Genomic DNA, 20,353 nt, shown 5'->3' with positions numbered 1-20,353 from the left:
CAAGGTTCCATCTTGGGCCCTGTAATTTTCTGTCCGCACACATGGTATGTGTTTCCATTGTCACACAGGTGACTCTAAGCTCCACTTGTCTGCTTCACTTCTCACTGCCAGGCATTTTGGGGGCCTCCACCTGAGTGTCAACTGTGAGAGAAAGTGAAGACAAGCTGCGTCCTCAGCATAGAAGTGAATGACAGCACCAAGAGTCCTCTTGTAAAGGGGGAAGAGGAGGGGACCCAGGACTGAACTGCTACCAAGCTATATCCTGTCCATGTCACCTGGTAGGAACAACCCTTTAGGCAGGATCTCTCAAACTTCCTGTTAGTGATGTCACAGTATTCCCAGATCTCAGCTTCAAAAAATGTCGTTATTAGTGATAGAAATGATGGACAAACAAATAGAACAAGAGCCAAGCTGCCATAAATACATTGATTAATTGATTGAGTCACAGATATCACCTCTCCAAACCCAGAGTAGTCCAGCTCAATAAGCTCAAAGGCGGCCAACACCTCGCCAGCGGCGGCCCTGCCCAGGCTGATGTCATAGAAACGGAGGCGGGGCTTCTGGTAGTACTGCTCCACAATTTTAATCTCAGGCTCGGCAAAGGCCCGACCCAGAGGTTTCGGACTGCCCTGCACACACACACACGCAGAGTGTTATGTCATCACTTCCTTAATGTGTACACACAGAAGCAGAATATGTAGGATGATAAGAACATCAGCGTTACCATGGCATCGTAGTTGTAGAAGTTGATGATGATGAGGGGCGGGTCTTGTTGGAGCTCCTCCCTCGTTCCCTCCAGCAGAACTCTATCAAACAACAAACTCTCACACCAGGCTGGAGAGAGAGTGTCAGACAACACCTGAACACACACACGCACATACACAAGGTGTGTTAAAGGGGTACTCCATTATTTTACACATGAAGTCTTGTTTAATGTTGTACACATAGTTGTATGATAGCTTTTGTGAGCAAGGGGACAACAAATTTAAAACAGAAAGACTGCACATAAACAGGAGGTGGTGAGTTGGAAAGACATGGGTGTTTGCCAGACAGAAAGGGTCTAAAGGAAGACAGTATCCTGTTGCATCATGGGAAATTTCCAATCCAGCGATACTTGGAGCATGGAGCTACCAAGCAATTATTATGGAAGTTATGGACTGAATCATTGGAGACCTGGTCAATTTTAATTTATACCAAAGTCACAGGACATCCTTCTTTCTGATTGAAGGGCCTTGTATTCTTCTAAACAATTGAAAAAATTGTATTGTAAAAGAGACAAATCCTGGCATTGTGATATGCTGCTAAACCATAGAGACTTCAGAGTGTCAGCAAGCAACAGTTGAAAGAGTGATTTGTTCTATATATGTCATGGAGCAGGTTGATGCATTTGAATTGTTAAACTAGTGGGACAGTTGTACCTACCCTGGTGACCTGGCACTGTGTTGAGAAGAGGACCTTGGCGAACGGATCTGATAGGCCATTATCTTCAGCAGCCATCAGGCCACGCCCCTGGTACAGGTGACATCTTAGCTGGAAGTATCTGCTGTCTGCAATAAGAGAGAGCAACAAGAAAGTGACAGTTTGCTGCTGAGTCCAAGTAAAGCTTCATGGTTAACAAGTCCAAATAAAACTAGTCACATTTATATTCATTTTATTTTGAAGGCCAAACTTTTCTCCATCAATTCCAAGGTCAGCTGACCCACCCTGGCAGGACAGACTGAGGGGAAGTTTCCTCATCCCCACTGGGAGCGGCCTCCTCTGTTCCTCCTCCTCTTCCTCCTCCTCCTCCTCCTCCTCCTCTTCATAAAGTGGCAGAAACTCCTCCGGCAAGCCGGTGATGGCCTCTTTACTGTACTTGGCCAGACCGAGCCACAGGTACACCTCCAGCTTCGCAAAGATCTCACTTGTTGAACCTCCTGGAGACTGGAAAGACAAACAGACAGAACCGTGAGCGTCATCCTTGATTTTAAAGCCAGGATAGCGAAAAGGGAGTGTCATCACTGATTTTACATTGTAGAGACAGATGTCAGTTACCTTCATGTAGAGGGTGGTGACTCGGCCACTGTCCCGTCCCCTCTGCTCCTCCACTAGTGAGAAGAGGATGGAGTAGGCAGGAATCCTGACATAAGCCAATCGCTTGCTTCCACTCAGTAACCAAAGAAACACATCTGGAATGGTAGTCTGGGGCTGGAGAGAGTGTGTGGAGGGGGGGTATGTCAGACCTCAGACATACTGAACAAATTGCAACCTTTGACATCTTTGTGGTGACCTATGGTGACCACTGTATGACCTCTGACCTCTTTAGCCAGCATGCGGAGTTTCTTAAGAAGTTTCCTCATATCTATCAAACGCTGTTTGGCCGTCCGCCTGGTGACCCTCCGCCTGGCCCTCACTGCCTGTCTGGCCAGCAAGACCTGGAGACACACATTTAGACAGACAGACAGGAAGACAGTCAGACAAAGAGGCATAGATAGGCAGGCAGAATGTGACAGTTCGGAAGGCAGACCGGCAGAAAGAGAGTGAGATCACACTCACCAAATTCTTCTTGATAAACTCCTTCCTGCGTCTGTCCAGGTTGTTAGGACGAGACTGAGACCTCCTGTCTGAGAAAGCACTAAACTGTCTGCAGAGAGACAGACAGAGGGACAGACATGGGGAAAAAATTAAATCGAACAAAATATATTCTAATCAGATTTTCAGAAGAAGGAAACTTACTTGCAGGAGGCCACCAGCTCCAGCAGCACCTCCAACAAACGCTCCTTTGCGTTACTCCTTGGCCTCCTTAGGAGACGTTCCACCTCATCAAGACCAATCTCCTAAAAGAGTAGTGGGGAGCAGAGGAGGATAAAATATGGGCACAGTTTGAAAGTAATGCGTGATACACATCATGGTGATCAATGGCCACTCGACTCTCACCAGCCTGTCGGCCATCTTGCTGAGCCAGTTAGCCTGATAGAGACGGAAGCTGTGGTCTTCAAACTGTGTCCAGACAAACAGACAAGGCTTCTTTTTCATAAAGGGGGAGTGGAGAGGAATACACTGGAACGACCTGAGAGACAGACAGAGAAGTAGAGACACAGACAGTCAAGCAGACAGACAGCAATTAGGCAGTGTTTGTGAGTAACTGTTGCGGCAGGAGTTGCTCCTCTGAAATTCCCCTCATTAAAGTAAATGTATTGCATTTGTATAGCATTTTTACCTAAAGCACTTTATAATCTGCCTCTACACACCTACACACCAAACGCAGCAAGCAACCATACAAGGAATGAGTCCAACTATCAGGAGAGTTCAGTGTGTTGCTCAAGGACACTTCAGCATGTTGATACCTCCCTGTAGGTAAGGTAAATTGGTGCGAGGTGAGAAGCTAATATAAGAGCAATTCAAGAATGTCTACAAATCAGGATCTTCAGAATAAAGTGTCTGGACTACATGGATAGGGACCATTTGGCAGTGGACTCTGTCTGTGAGGTCTTCTACTCCCACAGCTGAGTGGGTCATGTTCAGAGCTTCCATCATGGTGGAGAAAGCTGTCAAGATGAGGAAGGGTAGACAGGGCTGCAGCTTCAGTTGTCAAAGAAGCAAAGCTCAAGCCATAAAGAAGGCATAACTGTCTAACAGCTCATAAACGGGAAGCAGACAAAGATGTCTAGGCTGTTGTATCTGGCCACCTGCCACCACAACCTACTGCTAGAGGAGTGGTAGAAAGTGGTTGGATGGATTGTGTAGGAGTTTTCTGTGTAGGTGCAGTGGTTATTTACCTGTCGTACTCGGTGGGCTGGGGTCTCATGGCAGCAGACACAGATCTGTTCTCAGGTTCGGGACTCAGCACCTCGTCTCTGTCCAGTTCCTCCTCTGACTCCAGCAGACCCTGTACCTCCTCATTTAGATCCTCCCTGCTCCTCCTCAGCTCCTCTCTGCTCTGGCTCTTCTTGGATCTCCCTACCCCAACTGCCTTCCCATAATTCCCTGCCAGGGAACAAAAAGAGAACAGTTGATGGAGTTCAAGGGTTTGATGTTGGAAATAAGATTCCACATTTAAACACCAGGCAGCCAAAATGGTCTGGTTCAGCAGTGGCCTAAATCCAGCATCAGATGCTAACTCTGAACCACAGCAGGCCCAAATGCAATAACTAGACTTGATTTTTAATTATAGTTAGTCCACCAACCCAAGACTGAGCCAACCCCTAAGTGGTGGCCATGTGTGAGAAAGAACCAGCTCACATTTGGTCTGCGAGTGTTTCTTTCTCACAATAGCTGTAAGTTTGTCTTCAGTCTCCAGTTAACAAGATTTTTATTTTTAGGTTTAATCTCAATGATGTTTAAAGCTTGAATTCCAACTGCTGCTACAAATGTGCCATAAAATTCCAGCTTGAATTCATACTAGCTAGTTAAGTATGAATGCAAGCATGATCCACAGCAAGAACGGTCACATTTTCCTCTACTAACTCATCTGATATTGAAAACAAAAGGTGACTTTTATTTTGTGGATGGCTGGTTGAAGGTCTGATTCCCTTTCGGACTGTGCTTAGGTCAAGTGAGAAGCTGCAGCAGTTTCTTCAGACGTATCGTATTAATGAGGTAGAGCTCTCCACGATTATGAATCTACTGAAAATTTCCACCTTTTTGGTAATAAATTAATGGTTTACAGAATCTTCTGAGAAAAACTGTCAAATATTCTTCACCTTCAGCTTGTGAGGGCTTGCTGCTTTTCTTGGTCTTATGGAATAGTAAACATCTTGACGTTTTGCACCATTGATTTGTCACTTGAAGATATTACTTTAGGCTCTGGAAAATTGTGAGGATCTCTATTGTCTGACTTGATTGATATATATTTATTGAGAAAAAATTCTGCAGAGTAATCGCGGATGAAAATAATTGTTTTAGTAGTTGGTCGTAGCTCTACTGCAGATGTGTTTGTAGGACAACAACTGTCATGTCCAGCACATAAAATACACTGCTTACCTATGGAGAGTTCAAAGGTCAACGGTCTGGTTCCTACAGACGGGTCCAGCATAGTGACTTCAAACAGAGAAGCGAACAACAGAAACTCCTCCCTCTCTCCCAGGAAACCCTAAGAAGTAGAAATGAGGAAAAATTAAGTTATTAATTCTGAAATATCAAATATCACAGACACATCCAAGATGATGATGAGGATGATGAGGATGGTGATAGCACTGACCTCAGGGAGTGGGTGGGTCTCCTCAACCTCCACAGTAACAGCCTCTGGTACCTCAACTCCCGTCTCTCCTGTGTCGTTGACTAATCCGCTGGCAGTTTGAGACGCTATGGCAACAGCAAGTAAACAAATATCAAGTGATAAATAAACTATAAATATACATATCAATCTAGAAATCCCAACAAAAGCCCATGTCAGCCTGAGGTTGACATGATCAACACGGACTATTTCTGCTGACAGGTTTTAATTCATCATTTCATTGTTTCAACATCCAATGCATCATTTAAAAGCAAAAGTAACACAATTAAATGATGAGGTCTGGGAACATGCTATAGATAGGATACGGTCTACCACCTCTTGTGCTCGTCTTGGACTTATCCAATTTAAGGTTCTATACAGGGTCCATTTTTCCAAGTCAAGACTCTCTGAATTATATCCAGAAGTTGAAGACAAATGCGACAAATGTCATTGCTCTCCTTGTCACCTTAGTCACATGTTTTTTCTTTGCCCTGATCTCAATGGTTTTGGGACTGGCTACTTTACTATCATGTCCACCGTTCTTGGAGTAAATTTGCAGCCTTGCCCTCTGATTGCCATATTTGGGGTTCCTGATGCCTCACTTGTACTAAACTCTATGCAAAAAGATATTATAGCTTATACTTTATTTGCAAGACGGGTTTTATTGTTGCATTGGAAGTCTACTAAATGCCCTTCCATTTCCCGCTGGCTTACTGACACCATGTTTTTTTTAAAACTTGAGAAAATTAAATACACGCTGAGAGGTTGCACTGACAAGTTTTTCTTTAAATGGCAACCCTTTATTTCGTATTTCACAAATTTATTGGTACTGTCCGATTGAATGTGTGCCTGTTGTTTTTGCATTTAATTATATTCAAGTAACCATTAGCAGGTGCTGGTCGTGGTGAGCTGAGGTGGGGTGGGGTGGGTGGATGTAGTTTGTTCATTTTTTTCTACACTCTGTTTAGTGTAGTGCTTTTTCATTTAATGTTTTTTTTTTGTTTGTATATGTATGTGTGTGCATATCTGTGCATATATGCATATATTTAGTTACAAAACAAAACAAACAAGGTAAAATGTAATTTTGTGATTGAAAGTATTTTACTTGTTTTCAATAAAAATATTTGGAAAAAAAAAAGCAAAAGATACATCTCTTTAGACTGCACTTGGAATAAAACTCATTGAGATATCCTATTTTTTGAGTCAGTTAATTTGATAGTTAATCAAGCAGCTTTGGAGTTGTTGGCAGGTGGATTTTTTTCTTTTTTGATGTCTTAACTGCTTCTCCTTTCTCTTTCACCAACATTCTAATATGATGGTAGGAAATGGCATCGTCCACTTTAAAGTTGAGTTTCTCATTTCTCCTGCTTCTCATCAGTAGACTGACCTTCCTTCTTCTCCGTCATCTTGCTCTTCCTCCTCATTCCTAGCTTCCCCAGTGCTCCTTTTGCCTTTAGGGACACAAAAGAAGTCACATAAGATTCGGTGAGGTCAAATGAGATTTGACAAGGTGACTGGAGAATTGCTGAGATCATGGAAGTATCATTAAGGTGCCATAAGAATTTATTTGCTATTGGGTTTGCCATTAGGTAACAACATTCTGACACTGATTAAAGATGCAATAGGAAATCACTGCTGCTGTTAAAAGACTATTGTAACATACACTGTGTTGTTTTGAATGTGCTTTAAGCTTTGCTCTTAAGAAAAACAGGAAGTAGGAGGTACCTTTCCCAAGGTGACTGAGCTTGTATCTGTGGTGGCAGCGGATGAGGAGGAGTAAACCTCCACACAGAGAGCGAGGAGGATTCGACCACGGTAAAAGATTCCTTCACCCAGACCCGCGTTCAAAGCCTGGAGAAGACAAACTGTTAGCCCAAGGATGTCTGTCTGATGTTAGTCTGGATCAGTTTTGTTTAGTCGGTTCTAATCCCACATATTTTTTAAGGTGGACTGGAAAGGGCACAGCAGGGCAGGTAGGTTTACAACCAATGCCCACCCAGAGCCTGATTCTGCTCGAGGTCTCTGCCTGTTAAAAGGAAGTTTTTCCTTGCCACCGTCTCCACGTGCTACAATACTATAAAGAGCGAGGTCTAGACCTGCTCTGTACGAAAAGTGCCCTGCGATAACCTCTATTATGATTTGGTGTTATATAAATAAACATGATTTAACTTACTTGAATTAGATAAGAAGGTCAATACTATTTTGTATGATAAATATTAGGCTACAGCCAGAAGCTGGTTAGCTTAGCTTAGTATATAGACTGGCTAGCTTGACTCTGTCCAAATGGTAAAAAAGAATAAGAAGAAAATCACCTATTAGCACCTTTAAAACTCACTAATTAACCCATTATATCTTTGTTGCTTCATCTGTACAAAAATTTTAAAAAGTTGTAAATATAATTGTATATATAATGTCAAATAGTGGTTTTATGGGGGGCTATGTGCTGGACTATTCCTTGGCTGGATGTAGTGATTTACTGGAGTCTTCATTAGTCACCGGATTAGTATGCTTTAGAGGTGTTGGTAGGCAGATTCTGTTCAACGTTGGAGACAGCCAGAGTTGCTGTTTCCCCTGTTTCCAGTCTTTGTGCAATGCTAAGCCAACCAGCTGCTGGCTGCAGCCTTATTTTACTGTACAGACTTGAGAACGGTATCGATCGTATCTTCTGATCTACCTCTCAGAAAAAAGCAAATAATTTTATTTGCCAAAATATCAAATTATTGAAATGTCAGTTTTGATTTGGGTGCTTCTGGCTTACCTGGTGAACATCTCCAAGGGTGGAGTTTTGAGGAGAACCGTATAGGTTAACCCAACATGGTCCAAAGGTGGGGTTAAAGCCTGCAGACAGTCAGATATTTTCCTTTTACAACAGATTATCAAATAAAAGCTGATATTCAAATAATGGCAGAAACAAGTAAAGACTGGTGTCTATGAAAAGCACAAAAACGTAATTTTCTAATGTAGACACATAATGTACACACATCATTTTTACAGCACCAATTGCAAAAATAAAGACCTGTCTCTAATAGAGACCTGTTCCAGATAAAGACCTGGTTCTCTCTACAGGTGAGGGCAGTGGAGTACCATTAAAGTAGAGAGAAAATGAATGTGTATTGTATCACTGGACATGTGTAAACTGCAGGTCATACCGTTCCTGGTGGGATCAGAAATCTGCTGCAGGTCCAGGAAGTGTGTTGCCAGGGCGATGTCTCCCATCTTGGCGTCATCAAGAATCTGCACTCTGATTCTTTGAGACAGAGGAGGAAACTGCTCAATGAAAGAGATCTCCTCATTCCAAACTGGACAGCTGGTGGCACTAGCGACCGACGTCTCCCCCTGCATTTAAACACAAACACACAGTATAATTAGACAATTTCAGATTCAGCAACTGCTACTTGTATTATCCAAGGACAACAGAGGAAATAAACTTGTAACAAAAACCAGAACCATGAAGACAAATTCCACTGACCTTCAAGATCACAGATACAAACAAAAACAATGTATTGTTTGGCACAAAGTCACAGAAGTTGCACACAATAAGCTGGTAGCTTGATTACATGTTTTCCAATGAGCAACATAGTCATGAGCACAAGCTGAAGCAGCAACCGGGTCTGTTTTTGACCAGTCAGTGATGTCAAGCTCTGCAAGCTCTGCCCCAGAAGTTCCTGAACCATAAGGCAACCTGACTCCTCCAGAGTACAGACTTTTTGGCACCTGGAACTAAATTTAGTCCCTGTTTCCTCCTGTTAAAATGTAGGTTAAGTTACTGAGTTCCTTGAAAGGTCCTTGGAGGTACACCCTTCAGAGAGAATATGCATACATATACTGTACATAAACATATACAGCGAAACATGTATTAACACGTCTGAGTACCTGTTGACCAGCGAAGGTCACCTGTACGTAGGGATCGATGAAGACCACCCGGTCAGTGACCTTTGACATCTTTGCCATTAGCCCCGACCCCATGGTGGGCAGGCCCTCAGCCTTGTAGATCCGGACTCGGAACCGAGCCCAAGGACGCTCAGAAGTCATACCACGAGGAAGCAGCAGGTTTCTGCAAGAAAACGCAGTGCCATAACTCGGTTGCATCTGCTTCTCATAAGTTCAAACTTTGCCTCAGTACAACATATATTTTTACTAAAGGCACAGGACTGGACCTGCCCAGGGTATCCCCTGCCTTCACCCGAGACGGCTGGGATAGGCTCCAGCCCCCCCGTGACCCTGCAGAGGATTAAGCGGTGTATAGATAATGGATGGACGGCACAGGACTGGAGGGGAAGGTGGTCCACACCTCATTGCTATGCCAGTTCATGGCAACCATCCTATTTGTTTTTGGTTTTCGTCCCTTGTTAAATGCTGTGTAGTTGTGCTTTTGCAAAATTTGATGTGATCATAGTAATGATGATGATGATGAAGATGTGTTACGATATTCACAGTGTGTTGTTACTGACTTTTCTATATCCTCACTGGCTCCAGACGAGGAGGTTGGTGGCAGACTTGGCATGCTCAGAGCGTCTCCCTTCATCAGCACATTGAGACTGGCCTTGACGTAACCCTTGACCCCTGACCTGGTGTCTGCTGGGTCGGTGAGAGGAGCCCACTTCTGGTAGAAGCGGTGGTCTGCAGATACAGGGGGGTCAGAGGTCAGTGAGTATTACAATATTTTGACCAGATTGCAGCTGTATGAGCGGTACTGGTACCTGGCTGGTTGTACACAGTAGCGATGTCAATCTTAAAGGTTCCTATGTGGGTCATGAGGAAGGCCAGAGTCCGTCTGTGGAACACCTGAGGGGAGGACACATTACAGGTGTTTACTTTGGCCATGCCCAGGTCTCTCACCATGGTAACAGCAGTAGAAAAAGAAGTTTAAAAAAAAACCCTAAACAGTTGAACTGACCTTTATCTCTATGACTTTATCAAAGAGGATCTGTGGATAGTCCTGAAACTCAAACTGGAAATTCTGAAAGAGAAGAGGTAAACATCTGCTTTGTCTTTTATACTGTATTCTACTGCATTCTACTGTACTTTACTGTACTGTAATCTACTGTACTGTAGTCTACTGCACTCCTCTCTGCTGTACCTCATTGTAGAAGGGGCAGTTGGTGGATTTCTGTGTTGCTGTGTGTTTTTTCTGATTTCCCACTTTGATGAAAACTGCAGGGCTGATGTTCACTCCAACCAGCTTCTGAGCCTCCAGGATGTTCACATTCACCTGTGCGCACACACATACACACACACACACACACACACACACACACACACACACACACACACACACACAGGGACATTACATAGACTTACATTATAGACCGTATAGACCATAGACCGTAACCACTACTTGCCTAACCCTTACCCTAACCTCAAGTCTTTGCCCTAAACTTTAATGATTTACATTATCGAGACCTGCATTTTGTCCCCACAAGGACGGCGAGTCCCCACAACGTGACTGTGCAAACAGACGTATGTCCCCACAACACCTGAGTAATACATGGCCCCACATACACACACACACACACACGCACACGCACACGCACACACGCACACACACACACACAGAGTGATGTACTGATTTCTTCTGAATGGCTGGGGGGTCTGTCTGCTAACTTCATCTCCCCTTGAGGAGCATCGAAACAGCTGGAAGTGAATAAACCACCCGCCACCCTGCCCATATCAGTGGAACAGTGCCTGTGGACTGACACACGGGGGTGATTCATATCAGACTGCAGGAAAAGAGATTCTGGCTGATCATCAAGCCTCAGAATCAGGAGAAGCAATGTTGATTATATCCCAGTAGTGGACGAGTAGTCCAGCCTGTTCACTCTTGCAAGAACACTGGAGGGTTAATGGGAGTTTGCCCATGTTTTGTGGACTTGGAGAAGCCTTGACCATGACCATGCCTCTATGGCTGTGTTGTTGGGATGCAGCAGGAGTACAGTGTGCTAGGAGTGCTGCTATAAGCCATACTGACGTGAGAGTTGTTTTTCAAGCACTAAGCAGAAGGAAGTGGTAGATCCAACTGCAGAAGCAATCAGTGTGTCCTCCAGTGTGCTTGATTTTGGAGAAGAGTCTATTTGGCAGGCCTGCAGCATCTCTACAGTGCTCCAAATGCAATCCTCTCAAAAATGTGTCTACATTTGAAACTGCCATTGGTCCAAAATAATTTACAGCAGTGTAATGTACAGGAGTCACACACCATATCTTCACACACCACTCTCACAGAGCAGACTACTTCAAAACTCCTCACATGGATCCTTATGGGGAAATAATATCAGACCTGTGTTTAATGACCTGAACTGTTTTCTAATCATCACGGCTGCCGCTGTACACGTTTCTATGGCAACATGGATGTATTTGAAATGTACTTAAGGTGGAAAAAGTCGGCCATCTTAATGATCTTAAGATCATATTTTAATGTGAGTGAACTGAAATTAAAACTTGAGTGCAGTGTTTTCAAACAATGCATTCTTCACTTGTACAAACATGGCAAAAAAGGATTTCTCCAACAGCTGCTGTTTACTTGGAGTTTAAAGGTAGACAATGTGGGATTTTCCTCAGAAATCTGGGTTTCAAGCCTTGGGAAGTTGGCATGTTGCCCCCAGCCAATAACAGCGCACAGGTGAGGTTGGGACATTATAAAATGCATCCAAGAGGAAGCTACAAGAATGGCAGACACTAAAAAGAGACAGAAGTTTGCAAAAGAACATCTGAACAAGTCCTGTGGGCTGATAAACTTTTTTCAATGATTTAATTTGCGTAGGTGAGAGAACCGCAGCACCAGGAAAAAAAACAAAGTATGCAGGAAGAACACAGACGGAAGCAGGTCTGGGAGTTTACTGTCTTACAGTAAAACTACAACGTAGCCCTGACTCCCCCCTGGTCGACTTAGACGGTGCTTAGATTGGTCCAGCTGTACGTCCAGCTTCTAGAAGCTTCTCTGGCCGACTAGACGGACTCATGGCTACAAGTGATCCCTTGTTATTCTAAAGATATAGATAACCACTTTAATTAAATGGTTTCTGGGCATGTCCAACTGGGTGGAGACCCCAGGGCACACCAGGGCATGCTGGAGGGAGTAAATATCCCCTCAGGACCCTTCAGGTGTAGCCTGAGGATGCAGCTGAAGAAAGTCTGGGCTTCCTTTTTTAGCCTTGTGCCACTTTAACATGGACCTGGACAAGCGGTCAAGACTGATGGAACTCACCTGGAAGCTCTGGACTCTGGTTGTCGCCGCAGCAACACTTCTGGACATTGGCCTGCAACGACTACACACACACACACACACACACACACACACACACACACACACACACACACACACACACACACACATACACACATATTGTTGACAGCAGATCAGTACTACTGCACCCATATGAGTTAACAGAAGTCAGACAGACAGACAGACAGACAGACAGGAAGGTCACCAGACCTCAGCAGAGGAGTGAAGATGATGTTGGAAGTCTCTACGTCCATCTGCTCATCATCATAATCATCATAATCGTCGTCGTCGTCGTCATCCCCAGTCCGGACCAGGCTCCGCCCCAGACGCCGAGCCTCTTTATCCAGCTGACCTGAGCGAGCGGCAGTCTGCTGACTGACAGAAGAGAGAGAGACAGTTCCCCAAAATACTACGTGTGCTTGTTTTGATTCGATAGAGGGTTGGAGTTTATAGGGGTGGAGTTTATAAAGCGCTTGAAGAAAATCTGCAACTTCTCTGACTGGAGGTGGGGTCTGCCACAACGTGTGTGCACCATTGAAGGGTCCCACATGAATCACCCCACAGTCTGACTGCTTTACATAAGCACAAAGAGGGATTAACTTCAAAATGTTTGTAGAAGAGGAATCAACACCATCTGTCTGTGCAGCAGACAAGGAATCTGTCAGTATTCACAACTAATGATGATGTTTATATTGTTTCCTGTTCCCGTACTGACATCACATTATCCATCCATTTTTGTAGTCAAAAATAATGTCATGTCTGTTTAATGCTTTATTAATAGTTAGACCAGAGTGGACAAGAGACGAAGTAAACACACTTGTGCTGTAGCCTCCATGTCACAGGCAGGCAGCGTGTTATTAGACACAGTTAGAGTAATGACCACACTAGCCTATAACCAGATAAAAGTGACATTTGTAGGCATGCTTACACGCTGTTTCATGGGCTGCAGCTGAGCAGATAATTAGCTATGTAGCCTGCAAACTGAAGTTAGCTGTGCGCTTTTCCCCAGTGAATGTTTGTCTGGCCACTCGTTCAACAAGCTAAGGTACAGAACAAGACGTGTGTTCATGTCTGTAAGTGAAATAAGGAGACTTCAGCGGGAAAGCTAATGTGGGTTGTTGTCCAGAGTCTGAGAAGCTGTGGCTCTTGTGTTGTGCAGCAGGCTGATGTCTTTTTTATTCCATGAATTGTTCTTCCTTGCTTTTGAACATATCTGGTCTTCTTCAGCAAACACATGACCAAAGAGCAGGTGGCAGAGGAATCAAAGCTGATGATTGATTAGTGTTCAGCATAATACTTAAATATGTCCAATATTTTGGGCCATATTATCTTTTCATAGAGACATCAGTGTCCGGTATTGCTCTGGTTAATCAGTGTGTGAGTTGGGAACATTCTCACCTTTCAGGGTCATTAAATCCTTCGTTCCTGATGACCAGATCTGATCTGAGGATGACAGAAGGAAGAGAAACAAAATGACATGACAAACTAACATATTTTCCAAGGAGTTAACAACTCTTTCCATCTCATTACTCGCTCCAGAACTTTATTAGCAAACCACAAATTATGAGACACATTTTTTTTTGCCATTAGATGCCACTGAGTGTTACCAGGGAAACATGAATCTTAGGTCTGAGTTAGTCTGGTGGTAGTGTGGCTGACGTTTTAGGCTTAAAGTAACTTTCAAACAAATGAGTCATAGTTTTTCAAACCCGTCCAAGTTGCACAAAATAAATGTTAAGGCGCTCCTTTAACGTCCTCACTCACACTACAGCCACATGTACAGATATGATCTTACTCATCCTCGTCTTCGACTCTTAGGAAGTCGAGCCCCTCCCAGCTTCCTGCTGTTCCCTCAACTGGATGATACCGAATGTCCAACTCTATATAGATCTGCAGAGAGAGAAAGTGAGATCAGCTGACATCAGTGGTCTCTTAAACAGCAGCGTGTGTGTGCGTGTATGTGTGTGTGTCCTTACATCAGTCAGGCTGTAGTTAGCATCAGCGAGTGGTTCCCGTAGCAACAGTCTCCCGGCGGTAACAACATGCTGGAGACTGACAACCAGCCTACCAAGCAGTCTACACATACACACACACACACACACACACACACACACACACACACTTTAAGTATGACGAATGCAAAAATACTATTCGTTTGTATGAGTATGTTATGGGTGAATGTGTGTGTATGTGTGTGCGTGAGTGAGTTTGTTACCTGTTGGAGAAGAATTTACTGCAGTTGTAAACACTGACGGACAAAACTTCTTCTTTGATCACTTTACCATAGTGAGGCCAGCGGAAATGCTGCACACACACACACACACACACACACACACACACACACAAAAATTGCAAAAATTTCTTAATTTATGATCTGAAATTTAATAAAACTGAAAAAAAGTGGCATGAGCTTAGTACACAACTTCAGTCACATGACAGCAGGTGGTCATACATGATGGGAGATAAACTTGATCTCTGGTGTCGGATGCGAGTGTCCTTTCTCTCCTGGCCACCGACCTTTGACTTCATGTGAAATTTAACTGAGGTCAAAGCAAATCTACACAGTTTTGAAACAACTTCATGCTCAATGACATTTCAGAACCGGGGGTCAACCCACCAACTCTGTGATTAATGGTCGACACACGTAACCATCAATACAGCTGCTGTATTAACACAAATATCAGGTGCACTACTAACTTCCGTTTACAACGAAGAAAAACTCAAATCAGAGCAAGAAGGACTGTGTCTGTCGACACATTTTTCTATCATTCATCACCATGTGCTAGATTTAGGCACACACACATGCAGAAAAACACCTGGCCACACCTGAAGAACAAACACCAGCCTGAGTTAATGGCTGCGCAGAGAAATAGAACTAATATAACTCAGATACGCCGGGTTCACTGCTGTTTTCACATCAGGTTACTGAAATTACATTAACTAACCTGTCAGCAGTGCCTATGTCAACAGACAGGTGGTGACGTAGTGAAGTGGGTGGAGCCTTTGTTTCAACAGATATATCCTCCATTTTCAAAGTTGCATAATAAAGTTTGTTTTCAGGAGATACGCAAACTCACAACCCGAGTCTTCAGATCATTGAGCCAAATGTGTAGTTAGTTTCTGATCTCAAGAGACAATGTTTTCATGGCTCTAAACACTACAGTAGCCATGAGCCTTTGTGGTTGTTGCTACGGAGATGCCTCCTTTCAGAGCAGTGAAATCAAACTCATTTATCGATCTGCTTCTATAAAGCTCAACCTGTACCGTCACCACATCGTAGCTGACATGAAGCTGCAATGTCCAGGTCCTGTTTTAGAAGTAAGAAATCCTCATTAGTAACATCTGTCCAGCCCAACCACACAACCTTACTCAAGTTTGTTGTGTTGTTCACTTCAAACGTCTAAACAGGGATGGTTCATCCATTCAAGCTAGCATCCTGGCTCTACAGACATTCAAGATCCCAAGAGGATGAATCCTAATGACTCCGGTGACCCCCTGACTTCACCTGTGGCACCAGGAAACAGCAGTTTTCTCCTATTCTGTGAAATATCAACACATCAAACGGACTGCCATGAAATTTGCAACACACAATAACGTCCCTTTCGGGATGAATTGTAATGAGTGTGATGATCCCTCCCCAACTTTTTATCTACTGGGGTATCACCCCATATTTACTACACAGTGTACTATGTTTACTGTCTGCCATGTTTTAGTGTCTAAAGTAGGAAATTCATCTTTTATATTGTGCCTCAAAAATCCCCACAAGGGAACAAAAGAGCAGCATCCATGTCATATCCACTCCTCTCAGCAAGCAATCCCATAATGCAGTGCATCACATTTTATGACGCGGAAAGTGTTGAAATCTCAATTTACTGACTGCTGACTGACTGTTATACAGGGAGTGATGAGTGAAGAAAGGAAACATAACAGCTTGTCTACACATGAGGCATTTCAGCTATGGCTTCCACACTTCAAGTAACTACAGTAAGTGTGTGTCCTGAGTGTGGCCTGTGTGTGTGTCCTGTGTGTGTGTCCTGTGTGAACGACATGGATCGAAGCTGCTGATGTTGCTACGTCTCGACATTGGCTAAGAGTCAACAGCCAAGCTGGCTGCAACGTGAGGCTGTTTTTCAGCTACAGAATTGCTAATGCAAGCATGCTAACATGCTGACGTTTAATGCTTAAAATATTCACCAGCTGGTTTAACATGCTAGCATCTGCTAATTAGTAGGATTAAGTAGCTAAAGGCAGAGGCTGATTGGAATCTCATTAGTTTTGCAGGTTTTTGGTCATAAACCAAAGAAGTGAACAAATTAGAAAGGTGGTTCAAAGGTCCAAAAGCATCGTTAAAGTTATTACAGTTCATCCTCTGCTAACTATAAATGTCTGTATCAAAATTTATGACAAAGCTGTGAAGTATCTGTTGAGACATTTTACTGAAAACCATAAACTTCAACCTCATGGTGGCACTAGAGGAAAAGTCTGGGGATCACAAAAGTCATTAACTTTCATCCTCTGGGGACCATGAACGTCTGCACTCAATTTCACAGCCATCCATGAGAATAGTTATTGAGACATCTCAGTCTGGACCACAGTGGTGCTCTGACCAACCAACATTTGGTAATTCTTGCGTTTACAAAATTCTATTTTGATGCGTGAATTCTTCGTTTTTTTGTTTTCTCCAGGAGCCCCATCGGCACTGCAGAGTTCAGTAGAATGCAATAAAATCATGTCAGCTGCAGGTGTGTGTGTGTGTGTTGAAGGAGTGGTTGTGTATGAGTGTGTGTTCTGTAGGAGTGGTACAGTTTCCTATCAGCTCCATTAAAATAGTTTCAATCTGAAGTAGACAAACAGAAGTAGCTATGCCGCAACACACACGTACACACGTACACACACACACACACACAGTTGTGTTTTCATCACTTTTGGTGACATTACATACAGACTTAGATTCATTCATTTATGTTTTATGTAATGGGACTTGCCCATTGTCCCCATTAGGAAGGCGAGTCCCCACAATTTATAAACAGATTTATGTCCACACAATGTGAGTAATACACATGCACATACACACACACAGAGGACAAATTTGTCAAGTCATGTGATTTGAAATCTCAGCAGCTGATCGTCCTGAACTGACCATCAGTAAACTTCAGACTGACTTCAGGAGCAGGTCATTTACTACGAAATCCTCATTTACTTTGTATTCATGGAGAGAAGTTGAGGGTTTCTCCCATTCACTTCAAAGCAGTCTTATGACAGCAGCATCCAGTGGACATTACAGGAACTCGTTCTCTGATTGGTCTGAATGTGTCCACAGTGGACAGATCTCATAAGTGATGTGGTTTACTGACCTCGTTGAAGATAGCCAAGTTCTCACACTGCAGGACTCTGGTTTTATGGATGAAACCTGGAGGACGGACGGACAGACAGACAGACAGGTTAGCATAGTAATGATTTGACCTCTGATGACTGACTCCCAGGTATCCACTGGTGACTGAAAACTTTCAAAATAATAAGTCTCTTTGAAATACAATACATGCTTCTGCATTACTCAAATTAATATCTTTAGTAATTGCATTACTCTGAATGTAATTGTAATATCATATGTTTAATTCCACTTATTTGTTCCTTATGTGGAAATGAAATAAAATCAACAAAGATATGAGCTCAGAGCTATGTTCTTGTATTTGTATGTCCTCTTTAACTGAACCTGTCTGAGCTCTGGTTAACCTTCACATGTTTGCAGTCTTCAAGGACAGGTTCGCATTTTTTAACATCTGCCTTAAAACAATAATCAGGTTCTAGTATAAGCAATCAAAACAGTTTTGCTTCCTGCAATCATAACTCCTGTTCAACAAATCTCTTCCTAACATGCTTCCAGTGTAATTGACAGTCCGTAGCGGTGTAAAAATACATTCTGATGTTAATTTGATAGGTGATATGAGGCTTCAGCAGTCTGAGTTAATCGGTAAAGTTAGTTGTTTCCTGGATAATGTTTCTTTGCTGAGCTGCGATGCAGGAAGCAGCATTCATTCAAACCCCCCTGTCTGTCAATACAGACAACAACATATGACTCGTGTTGTTATTTCACCGGCTGTGGCACTCAAAATCCTCTCATGTACCAGTTTTAGGAATTTTATTTTTCTATTTAATGGTACTTTACACATTCAGATTAAAAAAAAAAAAACATATGAAGAGCGAAAACAGCCCAATTCATTACCTAAGAGGGTATAAAGTGGTTAAAATGAGTTCCATATTGACCAGCTACGACACTGAAATAGTGCTTACTCATTCATGTATCAATAAAAGTAATAGAACACTTCAGTGCTACTATTACTGTAGTTTTACTGAAGCATATTTTTGGAAGCAGGACTTACTGTGAAGTATTTTAGAGTGAGAAATGTCTACTTTTAAAGAATATGAAAGCTCTTATACACACAGGCCAAACTGTCACAAAGTTGGAAGCTCACTATTGCCTTAATTATCACTGTATGTTGCATTAAGGAGAATAAATAAGTGTACTAAACACAGGGTAGTCCACACACTTTTGGCCGTACAGTGTTCACAGTATATAGAACATAAGGAGGCATTTTATCATTGTGGATGCAGGCAGGTTAGTGTGTTACTCACCTCTGAAGCTGAGTTCGACCTTTCTGTCAGATCGTCCCGGCAGGTTGGAGATCCTCTTCAGAGTCACAGTGATGGACATGATGATCCTGATACCTGACACACCTGTCTACATCGTGTCTCTCTGAACTCGCCTCGTATGCTCCTTTCTGTCTTCTCTCTTCAGCAGTTGGAAACAAACTGCTGCATGTGTTTTCTGTCCAACAGGGTGATGTATGGGAGGTACCTGTGTGTCTGTGTGTGTGTGTGTGTGTATAACTGTACATAGAGGCTTGTTGAAGTGTGTGTCTGTTAGGGCAGGTCCTCTCTGCTGTTTGAAAAAGCAAATAGAGTTGCTCAACTAGTTTCCTCCTTAGAACACACACGCACACACTCACACACTCTCTCTCTCTCTCACACACACACAGTGGAAGCAACGCTCAGTTCCTTCACTTCAGTTAAACAATGTAAAAAAAAAAAAAAACTCAAGTAAAAGCAAAACTTCTGCATTGAAAACCAAAAACATCAAAACAGAAAGTACTGAATTAAAATAACTCTTTTCTTCTTGAAGTCTGGTGTTTGTGTTCCTTGACAGCAGGTTCTCAGGCTTGAAAAACAAACTACAAACACATTCAAATTTTCCACTGTGAAAACAAAAACCAGAAAATATAATTTCTTTGTAACGTAACACAGTTTCATCTCTTACTGTCACTTTTATGTGACATGACTGAGGACTAACTAATGAGACGAAGATCTCGTCGGTTAGTTCTCATCTCAGTCCAGTCCAGATCTCAGGCAAATTCCCCAAAACATGGTCCATTATTTCTATTAATTCCATTTTTTCTCAGTGATAATGACATCATACTCACCAAGTTCATAGCTGAGATCTGGGAACACATTGAGAACCATAAAAAGAAGTCTGAAAAGTCCAGAAACACGATCAGATGATGGACATCAGTCCAAACTACTAATATAAAACAAGTTGGAAAAACACTGAATTATCTTTTAAACAGCAGCAGCACTCTCCATTTAAACACAGACATTTTTTTTTCTCTTTCCCAAAGTTGTTTTATTATTGTATTGTAACAGGCAGCATTGATACATACATGGTGTTACTGGTGATAATGGTTAGATACACTGGTTAGTTAATAGCAGTTAGCTGAATAAGTGAGCAGTGGAGCTGTTTGGTCACATGATGCTGTGGCTCAACCAGTTTAGCATTTAGGCCTCGTCCACATGTGCACGGGTATTTTCTATTTACAGCCTTTTCTCAGTGTTTTGGCCTTTCGTCCACACATTAACGCTTTTTTAGGTTGTTGAAAATGGAGCTT

The 20,353-nt window shown here is 42.8% G+C and overlaps 1 protein-coding gene across 1 annotated transcript in view; it reads right to left on the bottom strand.

The window, feature by feature from the left end:
• The window catches only part of fer1l4 (fer-1 like family member 4), a 32,157-nt gene extending 13,012 nt beyond the window's left edge, over positions 1–19,145 (bottom strand). Inside the window, exons 1-29 of the mRNA XM_041949937.1 lie at positions 19,047–19,145; positions 17,768–17,823; positions 14,629–14,717; positions 14,390–14,489; positions 14,209–14,303; positions 13,812–13,856; positions 12,624–12,788; positions 12,396–12,456; positions 10,275–10,406; positions 10,092–10,154; positions 9,895–9,979; positions 9,646–9,814; positions 9,068–9,248; positions 8,344–8,530; positions 7,953–8,032; positions 6,920–7,045; positions 6,582–6,645; positions 5,180–5,283; positions 4,963–5,071; positions 3,759–3,966; positions 2,917–3,049; positions 2,716–2,816; positions 2,536–2,623; positions 2,298–2,414; positions 2,035–2,187; positions 1,704–1,923; positions 1,423–1,547; positions 725–859; positions 456–629 (exon numbers count right to left, since the gene is read on the bottom strand). Coding sequence (XP_041805871.1) covers positions 456–629; positions 725–859; positions 1,423–1,547; positions 1,704–1,923; positions 2,035–2,187; positions 2,298–2,414; positions 2,536–2,623; positions 2,716–2,816; positions 2,917–3,049; positions 3,759–3,966; positions 4,963–5,071; positions 5,180–5,283; positions 6,582–6,645; positions 6,920–7,045; positions 7,953–8,032; positions 8,344–8,530; positions 9,068–9,248; positions 9,646–9,814; positions 9,895–9,979; positions 10,092–10,154; positions 10,275–10,406; positions 12,396–12,456; positions 12,624–12,788; positions 13,812–13,856; positions 14,209–14,303; positions 14,390–14,489; positions 14,629–14,717; positions 17,768–17,823; positions 19,047–19,125 — 3,444 coding nt within the window. The 5' untranslated portion in view covers positions 19,126–19,145. The remainder of the gene's footprint in view (positions 1–455; positions 630–724; positions 860–1,422; positions 1,548–1,703; positions 1,924–2,034; positions 2,188–2,297; positions 2,415–2,535; positions 2,624–2,715; positions 2,817–2,916; positions 3,050–3,758; positions 3,967–4,962; positions 5,072–5,179; positions 5,284–6,581; positions 6,646–6,919; positions 7,046–7,952; positions 8,033–8,343; positions 8,531–9,067; positions 9,249–9,645; positions 9,815–9,894; positions 9,980–10,091; positions 10,155–10,274; positions 10,407–12,395; positions 12,457–12,623; positions 12,789–13,811; positions 13,857–14,208; positions 14,304–14,389; positions 14,490–14,628; positions 14,718–17,767; positions 17,824–19,046) is intronic.
• Positions 19,146–20,353: the final 1,208 nt, after the last annotated feature.

Source organism: Chelmon rostratus, chromosome 2, assembly GCF_017976325.1.
Source record: "Chelmon rostratus isolate fCheRos1 chromosome 2, fCheRos1.pri, whole genome shotgun sequence".
NCBI classification, from domain to species: domain Eukaryota; kingdom Metazoa; phylum Chordata; class Actinopteri; order Chaetodontiformes; family Chaetodontidae; genus Chelmon; species Chelmon rostratus.
The sequence above is the reverse complement of the archived record's forward strand: the minus strand, read 5'-3'. Positions and strand labels throughout refer to the sequence as shown.